The sequence below is a fragment of the Echinococcus granulosus genome (genome assembly GCF_000524195.1).
Source record: "Echinococcus granulosus chromosome Unknown EG_S00003, whole genome shotgun sequence".
Lineage (NCBI taxonomy): Eukaryota > Metazoa > Platyhelminthes > Cestoda > Cyclophyllidea > Taeniidae > Echinococcus > Echinococcus granulosus.
The window spans coordinates 1,709,621-1,724,675 of record NW_020170383.1 but is presented as its reverse complement, the minus strand read 5'-3'; the positions used below and the strand labels follow the sequence as shown (position 1 = coordinate 1,724,675).

The following is a 15,055-nucleotide window of genomic DNA, read 5'->3' as shown; positions in this document are numbered from 1 at the left end:
TTACAATTCGTCCAGCCGCTGCAAATGAATGAATTTGCCCTAACGGTAACGAAATCGTGAACGATTGCACTTTTGGATTGGATTTGCTTGCTGCTTGCTTTAATACAGCATCTCGGGCAATTTTAGAATCCGTACTGAATAAGAGCAAATGTTCCTGAGGTACGAAGTGTTTGGCGTTGTTATGCATGGCATAGTCATGGGCACATTACCGAATTTGGGAACCAAATTTTTAAATCAAGCGTTGTACACTTTCTTCCTCTGTAAAAATTACTCAATGACTTGTAAAAAAATCCTGGACCTGGGGTTTATTTTGTGTTAGATACAATTGTTTAACTGGGTTGTTGGCTAAGTCGCAGATATTAGCCCAAAAACATCCTGAACGCTTCGCCCAAATTTCTGCGTAGTTTGGAGATCATGTACCAGCTGTGAGCTACCTTGCTTCCGTTTTTTTGATTTGACAGAATTTAGTAACTAGTAGGCGGGAATGCTGTTGCTTACTCTTCGATATTTGCTTGGCTGCTACTTTGGGTCTTATTTTCTGCTTATATTTATCTTGCAAATGTTGTTCAGTTTTTTTGAAAAATAATCGACCAAAAAACATCCTTATTTGATGTACCTCATCTAGATATGTGTTCTCCCTCATCGCTGCTAGTTTTTCTCGTGGTTGATCGAGCATTTAATCACTTTCTATCCCCCTTCCTTCGTCTATTCATTCTTTTCCTTTTTGATTAATAATGTACTATTAACACTTTTCTAAACGTTTACTTGTAGTGCTCTGCCAAATGTTTACTTTGCCTCTTTCTATTGGTCAACGTTGGGCTGATCAAGGATGTCTGTGCTGCGTCTGCATCGCTTGTACACTTGGTTATACGTCCTGTTTTCCTTTTGGGGATGTCGCCTCCGTCTTTCGAAACAATTGGTTCACAGGTGGAAGAATTTGTCAGTGATGATTTATACTGGAATTCTCCCAATATGAAATTTAACTTTACATCCCGGGGGAATACAGGACTGTTGGTTTCACTTTTAGCACGTCCACCAAACTATGCCTACGGACCATTTTATGCCTACAACAATTGTTGTCGGTCACTCATCAATGCAGAGTTTTTTGTATCGCCTTTCAAAGATGCGCAATTGACTTTTACATTTCTTCAACCCGCTTCCTTTGGCACCAAGTTTACACTTCCCTTACTTATGAATGCAGTCCAACAAGAATTCTCTGCAGCACTCTCGAATATATCGGCTCGAAAACATACAAATACGCCATTCAAAGATCCTGCTTTACGGTCACGAAGTAGTTTTTCATCAGATAATATGGTAGTCGACCTTGTTACGGAGTCTCATGGCAAGAAGGTGAAGTCGTATTTGGCTTTCGTTCTAAGGTAAGTCGCAATTCTTATGCTATGGACGTTTTTGTAGTAAAGGTAACTTCTTAGTAGGTCCGCGAGTGGGTGCGTCCCTCAAAAAGCCATCTCATTGGTATTTCGACTTGAAGCTTGGATATACTTCAAGAAATATAGAGGCGTTCGGTTTCTTTTCACTGAAGAGATTCCAATCGTTACAACGTTTTTCCTATGGGGTTCTTCGAAGACACCCGCGATTCGATGTGGGGCTCATTTCATTCTCCGATAGAGCATCTCAACAAAAGCAGCAGTTAACGGTCGCCGTGTGCTACAAACCGAATTCTTGGTCTTTCATCAAATTTTGTCTCACACGGGATGGGTTCTTCGCCTGGAATTATGGATTTACTCTCACCAACGGTTGGTTGGAAATTATGGCTTCTCGTCCCCATGAGTCATATCAAGTCCCGTGGTTCCGTCATCCTTTTTTCCTTTTCAGGAGTTGTAACGACGGTCGGTTTCTCCTCCAACCTCGGACCGGATGCAGCTTGTACGAAGTTCAACGCCTCGGTCAGTATTGCCGCTTGATCGTGCTATGTACTCTTCTCTGTTATTCACTACCCATTGGTTCCGGCTGTGACTTAAATAAATAGTTTTTTAATGCTTTGAAGCTGTTATCTCCTAGAGTTATTCGTGGGTTTCTTTAGTCTCTGCTACCTTAAAACAAGTACAATATGCTGCCTGCATTTGCAGCAAAGTCATGTTAGTGAATTGCCAGGAGTTCTCCGATTTGTTGTTACGATAACGCGTCGCCGCAGTAACTTGTATAGGATGGTGGATGGTTACCAACTGGGTGTTCTGTTTCGACAGTATGGAGTTGTGAGTGTTTGGGTACCATGGCTTATTAGAATTTGCAATTTTTACTCAGACTGATCAGCGGCTGGGGCGTGGTACAAGGGCGGCTGCTTTTAAATCTGTAAGCTTCATATTGAGCACTTTTTCAATAAAGTACCAATTTCCCAACTGACTTCACCCTCCCTGTATTTTTCCGTGATTGGCTTTGCAATAGCTGGTAACTGGTAAACTTTGTGCGCGATTGCATGTAACTACAATTGACTTGGCATTGGCCTCAGGTTCAACGTATTTCTAGGTCAAATATTAAGCAGATGTGATTGCTATTCTTTCAGCAAGGAATGTTATGGAACTCACGCAATATCTCGGACATTCTATGGAAAATAGCCATTGTGGCGACTCATCTAGTAGTCTATGCCTTAAGGAAGGCAGAGACCTGAAGAGACTTTTAAGGCAGAAAAGTGTTTCATCTTCATTCGTCGAACTTAAAGGTTCAAAACGTACCTCGTGTCAACCCTTTCTTATTTTGCTGCTAAAGAAACTTCCGTCCATAGCAAGTGAGCCACAGATTAGATAAACTTGGTAAAACCAAATCCTTCCGTTACGAGGACGCCTCTGCGAATTCGGTAAAACAAGTAGTGTTGCTTCAGCCTAGAATGCTCCATCAGGAACCACTGCAGATGAGCGCCCTAGAAAAGGTGTTAAAATGCTATATTATTTAAAATAGCCTAATTTTATGTCTAAAATTGGCCACGAAGGTGTTATAACCTCATGCATGAGGTAATTTCTTAAGAAAGTGGCTTTTCTTGGTTCAGCAGTGGTGTCCACCTCGTTTTCACAACCATACTTAATGATCCGTCGATTTCCCGGTCCATAGAAGGCTGAGGTACCCCTTACCAGATTTGCAGTGTGATTAGGGATTTGCAATAAGACAAATAGTTCGGTGCGAAAATGTTGGACATCATTAGAGCACACTCACAGAAAGCGACCAATACTTTAACTATTACTTGATCTGCGTTGCGTTAAAAAGAATTCGTAACAATTCCGCTTGCAATCGCTCTCCAGCGCTCCAGGTCCCTCTAAAGTCGCAGTTGGCTGCACCAACATGGAAGACATATTATTAACTTAAACAGGTGCTAAGGCATCAAGATAAAAGTGCAAACCGCAGAGACCAAGGAACCAGCCTAGTAAAACATGGCCAGACATACACCAATTCACTGCTTCTCAAATATGGGAAATAGGCACTGTTCCCTTTTATGACACCATCACTATCTGAGCATTTCTGAATGTTTTAATACTTAGCCAAAGCAGGTGTTGTTTATCATCTAAAATTACACCACTTTCATATCATGAGGTACTGCGATAAGTGGAACGCAATGAATAAGGTGTAAATGAATCCTTACGCAATGTGACGTGCCATCAAGTACGCAAGATGGTGTCACAGCGCCATGCCAGTGTGAACGACAAAAAGCGACATTACTTGTGTACGGCGGTACTTTCCTTGCTTAACAAATAACCGTCTCCTCTTGTGAAGTGAGTCCAACACCTTGTAGTGCAAATACTTGTGCACGAAGTAAGTGACATCTTTCAGCCAACTTGCAGCAATTTGTTGTTGAACCCAACTCGAACTGTCCTGATTGCTCTCGTGTTTTCGGAATATTTCAGGCAATATGTAGTTGCTGCTAATCAGTCATGCTAAAAAACAGTGAGATTAGTTTCACGCCTACCGTCCAGTGCATAAACGAGGTAGCAGGCTGCACTAATTCCAAATCTGTGGCAATGAAAGCGTCTCAGATGTGATGGCGAGTGCATAAGCATGGATGAAGGCAGAAGTAATTCAGTGTTATGTTCTAGATGAAAATGGACTCACCTTAGAGCTCCGGGTCTTATTTTTTTGGCGTACCATCATTTTTAGAAGAAGCTGGTTCTCGCAGCAAATCTCAGGTACGAGAAAATGGGTTCTTTTGTGCATGGTTTTGGAAAGACAATAAAAAGCTTGTCAAAAAAGACTTCTACTTTTCAGATTCTCCACATTGGCAGCATTATCTATATAGGGCAAATGTGAAGTGTAAATGTAGCATTCCAAACAGGGGAACTGTACACCTACACTTCAAGTTCTTCATCCAGCAGACATCGTGTTATTGCCTATTCACATACCTTACCCCGCTACCTGAGAAGTAAGTGACCATTGTCTGCCCTTTCCCAAATAATGAACAAGCCATCTTAGCTAATCCCAGTTTGGAATAACACTAAACAAGAAGTTTGTTCGACTGGTCTTTCGAGTGATCAGTTTAGCCAACCAGCACCACTCTCCGCAACTTATTCGAACATTTATGCTGACCTTCACACATCTAACCACAATTACTTCCCCGGTTAAGCACGGTTAACCTGCCTCTTAAAAATAGCACTGTCTAGCATTCTCAAATTAAAGGCATGAAATGGGAAGCCGGCACGGACCGCACCACATCAGCTGCAGTTGCGAGGTTTGGCCGATACAGTTTAATTCTTAGGCATATTGCACCTGCTTTGAGAAGGCCTTCAGAGAAGAGTCGGCTATAACTTGGCGTGTTAGCAGGCACTTGGGGAACGGGATCTGTTATGATGGGCTGAATCTATGCCGACTCACTTGGTCGACAGCAATGCCATTAGCAGAGTGCGACAAATTCGTAATAACAGCAAAAACATCTCCCTAAAATTATGGAACAGTCGGCAGAATTCATAAATCGGGTGTCTACCGTGCTTTGTAGAACTGAGAAATATGTAGGATTTCGAATAAACCATCAACAGAGCAGAAAGAGAGGCGATAATAGGCATACCTCACAACTTATTACTTAAATTACACAGAGATTTGCATCTAGACAGACCTCCTTAAGAAAAAGTGCAATTTTGTAACATGGTCTCAGTGTAGAGAACAGTCAAACCTTAAACAGCGCTTTAGGAATCGATTACCTCCAGCTTGTATGCAGACAGAACAGAAAAGAATGTGGAAGCAATACATGATTGGGAAGTCCCGCTGCGACCTCAGTCCACCATGTGGCATTCGTTCATCCCCCGTAGGCGATTATGGCCGCCGACGACGTTAAAGCTCAGTCGCTGGAAAATCCTAGACTGCATCCCAAGACAAAGCGTATTTCAACGGCGAGGATACTGTGCGAACATTAACGGTCCCCACCATCTCATGGAATTTCCAGCCACCCCTTCCGAGCTCGGCTTTTCCTCATGCCTTCGTAAGCAATGTTAGCTAAAAATGACGTAACAAACACCTAAGCTGGTTCTTAGTCCCTGAACTAAAAAGGGCTTAACGAGAGACGGCACCGCATCCCACCGGAAGGAATTCGAGATTTAGAAGTCCACTGTTCAACCCGCTCCCCCCATGACAAAAGCAATCCAAAATTCATCAAACGACTAGTTTTTTTAATGTGTAGGCTATTTGGTCGGTAAACTAAAATGACCGAGAGGAGCCGGAATTGCTAATTCGAAATTTCAAATGTAAGTCCACTACCCGATGCCACGTTGTTCCCATTAAGAGAAGTTTCCAGCGCGACAATCACCTGGGTTTCTAAAGCAAAAGAGAAACATTCAGACTATTGTAGATACAAAGTAAACCACTTAAATTTACCAATTATTCAAAAGCAGCCAGAAAAGCTAAAAGTAGGCTAAACAATCCGATCGGCGAATTATTCACGATGTTAGGAAAATTATTTAAAATAAAAGCTTACCAGGTGTAGGTTTGAATCCATAGGCAAGTGCAAGGTGTGAATTTTCATCGATTCGACCCTTGATAAAGGTATCCTCATTCACTTTGTACAAAGAAGCAACGCCAAATTTGGTATTTGAAAAGTTCCCAGCCCACCCAAACATACACCCAACGCTTATGCGTTGATAGGTCTGGAGGACTCTCCATTCAATGTCTTTGTGATCACTGAGTGACCCGTAGACCTCAATACCCTTTCCACTGTATCCGACGGAGTAAGTGTGATTTTTCAGTTTGAAATCGCTTGTGTCAACTACAACTTGTGCACCAGCAACATAACCCTTATCACTAAGGTACAGTTAGAGAGCAAAAACAATGTGCTCACCCAACAACAAGTGAGGCAGTTGCTCGAGGATATTTGGAGGCGAAGTCCATTTCTATTTCAGCATTAACCTTGTCCTTTTGCACACTGTTCTTCAACTTCAGTTGCTTCGTGCTATGTTACGTATCAGTAATGCGAAAAAGACTACCCAAGGTTATGATCAACGGTAGTAATGATATTGTGTCGTGTTGACCATGACTGATTTTTGATTTCAATATCATTTGTTATTTGGTTCTTTGAGTCTACCTTCGTCTTCACGGACACCCCATCGACAGGCTTAAACGTGACGTCAGAAGCCGCAACTATTTGGTTGTCATTTTCAGTGCATTGGATATGCAGATCAACATTTTCTTCAGTACCTGATTTAAAGTCAAAGTTTATAAGGTTGAATTTGAAATATTTTGTAAAAATGTCTTTGGCAGCCTTCCCAATATCACTAAACGACGTCAAAACCATTGCGGCGAGCAGGCCACCCCAACCTTGACAAATGAAACGGCCGCTGCACCTAATTAATGAAAACGCAGAAATGTGTGTACAATATTTTTATTTTCTGAGATAGTTTTTAAGCTAACATGCTGCCATCTAACTTGCAACTTTTATTTGGCCAACAACTAGTGCAGTACAGGTGTTTCCGCCTGAAAGCCAATTAAATTGATTTAGACGAAATAGGAAAATGTGTGACTTAATGCTAAATGCATTCGACAAATTACATTCATTTCCCGCTTGTAGGAAATCTGTGATAAAGTTGATCATGTTAATTCTAGACTAGGTTCATTTCGTAGGAAAATCGTCTTCAATGTATGTAGACAAGAAAAGATGGTTTCTATGCCATATTGACTTGTTAAGTTGTTTTCGTCCAAACAAGAGAAAGCACTTTTGTTTTACGTTGACATTGTTTTGAGCCTACATGTAGTCACTGCTGCTGTATTCAGTCGAGTCAAATCCCTTTTTATGGACAAAATAGGTAAGCATGTCCCCTTTACCTTTCACAAACACTCGTCCTCTGTACTCATAGTTGTATCGGTCACCCAGTCGTTCAGTGACTTCTTTCGGCGTTTGTATCTGACCCGCAGATCCTGTGGAGTACATTCGACTAGCCACATTAACAGTGTTCCCCCATATGTCGTAGATGGGCTTGCGAGAGCCTATAATTCCAGCAGTAACATCACCAATGTAATAACCTATTTTCATCTGAAACTTGTCCGTGCCTATAATGTATTTGTCGTTGATTTCATTCAGAGTGTCATACAGAGCGAAGTCAAATTCCATCAACTCGTAGATATGCCTGTCCTTCGGCACTTGTGACTCACGCTGCAGCTGATTCAACCCTGCTGCAATCATGTAGCAGTCATTGACTGTCTTGATCTTCTCGACACTCGCATACTGCGGCTGTTTCATCAGGTTGTCGAAGGCACAGATGATAGTATTTAGGAGTTTGAGTGCACCTTCACCACCGCGATAGTCCTCCCGGTAGTAGCTCTTGAAGAAGTTGGTCAGGGTGGCGAAAGAAACCGCGACGTCAGAGATCGCATTTGCAAAGCAGAATGTTCCTGCCTTCAGACGTCGATGACCTAGCATCGCCAGCTGGGTGAAGATGTACGGCGGAATAACATTGTCCAATAATTGTTGAGCCGATTCGCTCTCCTTCACTGCTGTCCGGCAAGCAAATTCGGCCTCACGAAGTACATAGTACCACAACCGAATGCTCCTTTCGTTCTCTGTGGTAATGAAGTAAACCACTGCTGCCAATGTAAAAATGGAGGCTATGCGTTCGTTGATGCCCTCTACAGGTTTATCCATGTGCATGTACCAGAGTGTGGGCTCGCAATAGGCGTAATCAAAATCTTTTCTAACCTTCCCAAGCGCGAAACAAAAACCAATAGCACTTATGAGGATGCAGAATCCGCGGACCCATGAAAAACTGGATGTGGCCATGCAGTGCACTAAAATGGTCAGCATCCCGAATTCCAGGTATATCACACGATCCTGAGTATTGGCGTCATTTTCGATGTCTGCGGAGAAGAGTTGGACAAAAAACACGACAGAGGGCAGTAGGGTCAAAATCGCAAGGACGATTTCTCGAAAGGTGTAACTTGCAAAGATTCTGAATCCAGTGTTACGCTCCACAACAACGGTGGAAGCGTGTTTTGTTGATCCGTATGCAAAAATGGAGGCCAAGATGAATGACGAAGCCAGCACAGCCATAGGAACCGGGGTCTCACGAGCAAGGTATCCATTAGAGTCCACATTTAAATGAATTATGTACGGAACCAGGATAGCCATGGTAGTGAGAGATATCATTAGGACATCGAGAACAGGTGCTAAGCGTGGTGATTCAATGGTGACAACTGGTAGGTATCCCTGCATATAGTTTTTGAAGGCGGTTTCGATGGTTGTATCTTGAAAGCGATGAAAAATTGGTGTCAGAGGCACAAATCGAAACAGCTTCACCTGGTGTTTGGGATCATCCTGAAGTGTCTGAACAAGCCGAATATCGCGTAAGTTACGTCGTCGAACGTTTTCTGCCTCACTTAATGTCGAATTTTGGTCGTCCGAGGAAAAAATTGTGCCCTTACCTTGGGAATTTTGGGCTGACTTGTCACTGGTTCCACTGGCATCTTCACTCCCTGTAGACTCGTCCTCGGAGTCGCTCATTTTTCCATTTTTTGTTTCACTCTGAAGTGTCAGAATACGGCTTGGCATTCCTGTCTGCCCATAATTTTCACTCTGCTTTCTCATGAGGGACGAGAGTGGATCAACAAAGTAGGTCTTAAGTTCGACTTCCACTTGATCCAGGCCGCCCATGCCGACCTGTTGTTCCTTGAGCATGGGCAGAGGTGGGCCTTTGGCGAAGCGGTAGAGACCTTTCACCAGTTTGAATGTTGTATGCGAGATGTGTACGCGACCAGGCAGGCCGTAGGTCTCCATTTCGTTGGCTACGATTACATCTGTCGAGTAGACGTCGTATCGGAAGCGGCTACAACCAATTATGGCTGCATTTACGCGGCCCGTATGCACCCCAACACGCATGTTGACCTCCTCGTTATTGTCCCTATTGAATACCTTGATGATGCGGCACATGCCGAGGCCGAACTCGACACAGCACATAGCGTGGTCTTCGCGTTCCACTGGGCACCCAGCGACAGCGTAGTAGCAGTCACCGAGTGTGCCAATCTTTTCACAATTTAATTGAGTGGACAAATCATCAAATCGATTGTACAGATCGTTCAGCAGCATGACGATTTTGGTGGCCGTTTTCGATGAACTCATTTTCGTGAAGCCAACAATGTCAGCAAAGAGGATACTGACTTCGTTGAAGGATTTCGAGAAAACCCAAATATCATCCCCCTGGCTTTTGTCCCTCAGCATCGCTATATAATGATCTCGTACCTGCACGGGCATGATGGCCGTGATCCAATCTCTTTGATCAGTCAGAGATGTCTCGATTTGATTGCGGGCTCGCACTGACTTGCCGATGATGGAGAATGCGGATCGCCGACGCAAATCGTTCCAAAATCTCAAGTAACAGCCAATGAAAATAACGGTGAGCCAACTGGTAGCCTGAACCATGCAGTAGTCCTCTGCAAAGATAGACCAGGCCTCCGTACCACCTTCGAGTATGTAAAACTTGTAGGCGTGTACTTGCGAGTAGAGTGGGTGGATGCTGTTCTTGTAGAGATCTCGTTTTATGTGGGAATAGGTGACCTGGCGCGAGGATATGATGCAGAAGATGACGCAAAATACCAACAGGACAGGTACAATTATATTCATGTCCAGAGGAAGGAAGACGATTATCGTAACAATGAGAGAAAAGGGATAGGCGTATGAGCCATCCATTGCGGCTTCCTGCCTGCAGGACTCATAGAGTGTGTAGTTTAGACTGCCAATCGTTAGGAGTAAGGAAATGAACTTATACTCACTGCGACTTAACCGTCGAAACGTGTATATGTAGAGGAATATAAAGGATCCCATCATGAGGGCGGCGAATTTGAGATTGGTCACTGAGGCATCTGGTTGTCGAAGTGATTTGATGAGCATGACACACCAATAGGCAACGAGTAGTTTCATGAATTGACGCACTTTTCTTTTAATCATGCATTCTGTGACGTTTTGGAAATAATGGGAAATAATCGGGGAAGAGAAGGACATCAGATAATGAATATCCTCTAGCGCACCCATGAGTCTCTCAAAAAAAGTTGTTTTTGTGTCCGATCGGTCGAATATGTTGGTCATTTGATGGTCCTGTCGAATGTCCTGGCCAGCTTTTTCAAAAATGTCTTCAAAGTCATAATCAGCTTCTTCGTCAATGTTAACTCTATGTGGCGATTCGCCTCCTGTGCCAGAGAGAGGCATTTCTTTTGAAATTTGAACATCACTTGGCTAACTGTTGTCAATGTAAGCAAATCAATAATGGCACTTTCAATTGTTCGGCCTCGTGGGTAACCTACCAATGGAGCTCGTGAAATAATGGCTGTAACGTCGGCGGTTCTTCCTAATTTATACTTGTGTTAAACGCGACCGTGTGTGCTTGGGTGTGGGTATGCTGATTTCGCAATTTGACTAATGGATCTTAGTTTATTAAGTAATCTCATAAAATCCTGTTAAATTGCACACTCAAATCTGCCTAAGTAGTGTAATTACAATAACATCGTTAGATAAAATTCTAACGGATGCATTAAAGTACCTGAATAAATGACTGATCCGGAGAGAGATTAACGTTCTTATCACAGCCGGTTATAAAAGCCAGATTTTACAAAATGACCTATCTCCCATATTAACATAGCACTGAAACACAAAAAACCTCAAATCCAGTGTCCTGAACTATGCAGACTCAAAGTATGAGGATGTGCAGAGTTGTGCTGTCGAGGTAAAAAGTGCATGATAATACGAGGAAGTGAGACTTGAAGAGGGAACTAGTTTTGGTCTTGAAGGTGGTTCCCTCAGCTTCTTCAGGTTGTGCGCAAGTTTGCCCTTGGTTGTGTTCATTGCACAGGGTGTAATGGCATGCTGCCGCATCCTCCGTTATTTATCCACTACTAAAATTATTCCCTTTTTCCACATCCTTTGCAGTTAGCGGCTCTAATGTTGACTTTTAATCTCTTTTCCTATGCTACTTCTCAAAAATCTTTTGACATACATCACCAGCTATGCAGATTTTCATTATGATGCCCAAATTTCCATTATGAAATATTAAGGCATTATTTTAGGCGGCCTTATTAAAATAAAATATTCCAAATGCTTGGTTTGTTTAATCTTCCTCCAAATGATAGCTAATTTTGCGTAACAGCCATAAATGTCGTTTGTAACTTGATGGATCTCGAGCTAGGCAAACGTAATCTTGTAAGGACAGATTGTATGGCGTCTTAGAAATAAGTCTTCTACTCCCAGGACACATTGCAATAACTGAGGAATAAATTGAAGTTTAGTCAAATTAGTAGTCATATGATTTGCATAACCTAAAGATCCAGTCAAATTCGAATACAAGAACAAATTCTCCTTAAATCCAAATCTATCAAAGCATAGTCGGTTGTCAGCAGTGGCAAAATAAAGTTAGAAGTTTGACTTTTGTGCTTGTATGTAGTTCAAAAATTGAGACGCTTTATATAGGTTTCGTGATATCCCGCCGACCGCCGAATGCTATCCCGGCCTGGGTTGCACCTTCGTTGGAGCCAGCCTGCAGACCAATCACGCTTTTCCCCTCGTCTGACATGGCTCCGACTTTGAGATCAGCGATGTGGCGGATCTTACCCATGCTCATTCCCGACTGATTGGACACCTTGTTTGTGCCAGCCTGCAGACCAATTACTTTCTTCCCGCTTTCTGAGATGCTATCAGCCTTGATATCAGCGACATGGCGAATACCTCCCATGTTCATACCTGATTGGCTAGCACCCTTGTTAGAGCCCGCTTGAAGACCAATAACCGTTTTACCGTCTGCTGACATCTGATCAATTTTCAGGTCGGCAATATGACGCATAGCACCGATGCTCATCCCGGATTGGCTGGCACCCTTGTTTGATCCTGCCTGTAGGCCAATGATACCCTGGGCCTCTCTCGTCATATCGCCCGCCTTTATATCGGCAATATGGCGGACAGCGCCTATACTCATACCCTTCTGGCTGGCGCCCTTGTTAGAACCGGCCTGGAGACCAATTACCGTGTTTGACATAGCCAGTTGTTCAGGCGAAAATATCCTCTTATTCTCATTGGTAGGCCTCGGTCCACACTTTGGTCCGTTAAATTTATGACGCTGACACTGAAATCGCGATTTGAGAGGTTAGGACTTGAAGACTTTGAGAAATTATTGAATGGCTATGTAAGATTTCCCCGTGGGTTGTGATAATTTTGGTACAGTCTATTTCGAATAAGGTTTTCATCACTTTGCAAGTAGGTTTGTTTTACACGATGCAAGCACTTAAAATACCACCAGTTCTTTCAAATACAGGAAAAGCCAAAAGATCACAAGTTAATTCTAAGTGCTTTAGTGGGAAGATATAGGAATGTTTACATAGTAGCTGAGACTTGGTAGACCTAGCACTTTGATTCGACTGAAGTCAAACAGTTGATTGGCTTTATAGTAAAAGTTTAAGCGTAACAAAGTAACTGGAATGTGTTTCAACTAAAGGAAGCTACATTGCATTTTATGCGCGCTTGAAAAATCTATTCACGTCCATGGCTAAACCCAAATGACATGCAGATATCAAGTGATAACATTAAGAACTTGCCTCAGTTCCAAGTTGGTAGATGCAATTTATGACTTGGCCCATGTTGCGCATTTCAAACAGGTCGACGGTTTGAAACAGCCCCGTTTTCGGTACTCCATAGGCAGCGCATGCGTTGATGAATGTTTCTATGTTCTCCATCTTTAAGGGAGATATTCAATTACCTTTCACTTTACTAACTTGGCCTATAATATGCGTGCTGGGATTTTATGAGACGTGGTTAAGGAAGCCATTCCATTAACTGCAGCATGACTTACGCGAGAAATCATTAAAACTTGCCAAAACGTGAGTTTTGCAGCATCCTAAACTTAAGGTGCTTTAACTGCTGCCTTATTTGAACCAACCCTATCTGTTATAACTAACTCAAGATGCAGTGTTCTCCTATCAAGTGGTAGATTTATTCGGGAAGTCCATGCATTCAGAATAGGCTCTCACAGATTTCTTAAGCCAATATTTTACTAAGGCTTTAATATTAGACGTTTAAGGTTACTATAATTGAAGGATCAAGGAAGCTTGATAAAAGTCGACCATTAATATACTAATAAATATTTTTTGTGGGAAATCACCATCTTGAAGGAGATCTTCGAAGTATTAGCTTTGAAGGGTCGACGAAGGTTAGCAGCACTGCTTGGTAATTCAGGCGTTTCTTCATAAATTGCATTCACTAATCTAAAGAACAGGAAGCCTTTAAGTAGGAAAGGGAGTTATGCATTTATCCAATCACCTAGGTTTCCCAAGGCACAATTTTTCTGCATTCAATTGTCGATCTTGACCAAAATCCAACATCCAAACAGGTAAAACGTGTGAAGTAGTTTATAAAGCGAATTCCCCTACAATCCGATTTATATCACGACTTTTTGTAAGTCTGATGTGGCAGTGATTAGATTAGAAGTATGTTTTGTTCTAGGTAGCTAAGGTGACATCGCTGTTCAATTCGCTTCCATTTGACTTATGCACCATCTGGAAGTTACATCAAGTTATTGGGATAGTGTGCATCCAAAGTACACCGTAGGTACGAAAAATATGTCCTCTATCCGCCGCAAGTAAAAATATTTATTTCCTCCCTTAGGCATCACAGTCATGGACACGGTCGCTCTACTAGTTGCACAAAAGAACGTTCGCATTCATTTCGGTGAATAAGAGCCGTAGAGCTAATAGCTTTCATTTTTAAGCTGTCGCCATTTTCAGTCTTGAGATCCTAAAAGTGCTCAATAGCGATCAAATTATCTTAATTGGTAATAATACATTCGTTTGAAATGAATATGTTCTGATACATAAATTGGTAGGTATCTTGTAAACCCACCTCTCAAACTCATTATTTTGTCAATTGCAGAAAGGCTGTTCTACTATGCGGGATAATACCAGGAAGATGGCTAAATAATATTCCAGCGTCAATGGATTTGCTGAATACTGTAACATAGTATTTGATCGGACATGAGGTAAAAAATTAGAAGGAGGGAAGTCGCCGCGCTGCTATTATTCGATGGTTGTCAGTACATAATTAAATGCTGTAGAAATATGGCGACTCTCTCAGAGCCACTTTGATAATTTTCATAGATAATTGGTCAAGCCTGCGCAAAACACGAGTAAATTATTATTTTTTTGTAGAAACTTGCACTGTGAGTAAGGAAAATGGAAAGTACTAACTTGATGAGGATTTTACCATCTCTCAGAGCCGCAGCCACCTTTTCCCTGCCACTTTCAATGTTGGCACCCGTAAGCTGTCCAATCCAATCAAGAACCTCCTTTTCCACCTCACTGTCGTACTTGATATTCATCTAGATAAGATACATACACTTTGAGCTGCTAAGTCAACTTACGGAGTAGTCCATAAAAGCTGGAATCCAAACGCAAGACGTAGAAATTTTGTGCATTGACCCAGCTTAAATCAGTGCCACTATTTTATCTTTAAATATCTTCCTGAATCTATATGGGATACTTCAATATCGGATCTTGGAAGTGACATATAAATTTACTTAAAAGATAGGTCGCATTAGTTCTCACATCTTAAATGGGAACTATTACGAGACTGCCCATTTCAAACCCATTTTTCATAGTGGGATTGCTA

General features: G+C 42.2%; 4 protein-coding genes across 4 annotated transcripts; 1 reads left to right on the top strand and 3 right to left on the bottom strand. All coding sequences in view use genetic code 11, as the record gives it.

The window, feature by feature from the left end:
* Window positions 1-148: 148 nt before the first annotated feature.
* On the top strand, window positions 149-1,925 carry EGR_00870 (hypothetical protein; the record flags this gene model as incomplete). The annotated part of the gene is made up of 4 exons (XM_024490119.1): window positions 149-260; window positions 1,028-1,379; window positions 1,546-1,757; window positions 1,837-1,925. 4 exons carry the CDS (start codon window positions 149-151, stop codon window positions 1,923-1,925), a joined length of 765 nt encoding a protein of 254 aa, XP_024355522.1.
* A 2,263-nt stretch (window positions 1,926-4,188) lies between these two features.
* Window positions 4,189-6,721, bottom strand: EGR_00869 (Voltage-dependent anion-selective channel; the record flags this gene model as incomplete). The annotated part of the gene is made up of 4 exons (XM_024490118.1): window positions 4,189-4,235; window positions 5,909-6,231; window positions 6,269-6,379; window positions 6,414-6,721. 4 exons carry the CDS (start codon window positions 6,719-6,721, stop codon window positions 4,189-4,191), a joined length of 789 nt encoding a protein of 262 aa, XP_024355521.1.
* A 126-nt stretch (window positions 6,722-6,847) lies between these two features.
* Window positions 6,848-10,618, bottom strand: EGR_00868 (Adenylate cyclase type; the record flags this gene model as incomplete). The annotated part of the gene is made up of 2 exons (XM_024490117.1): window positions 6,848-6,900; window positions 7,249-10,618. The coding sequence occupies 2 exons, from the start codon at window positions 10,616-10,618 to the stop codon at window positions 6,848-6,850; spliced, it is 3,423 nt and encodes a 1,140-aa protein (XP_024355520.1).
* A 1,246-nt stretch (window positions 10,619-11,864) lies between these two features.
* Window positions 11,865-12,434, bottom strand: EGR_00867 (Calponin OV9M; the record flags this gene model as incomplete). The annotated part of the gene is made up of 1 exon (XM_024490116.1): window positions 11,865-12,434. The coding sequence occupies one exon, from the start codon at window positions 12,432-12,434 to the stop codon at window positions 11,865-11,867; it is 570 nt and encodes a 189-aa protein (XP_024355519.1).
* Between the last annotated feature and the right edge of the window lie 2,621 nt (window positions 12,435-15,055).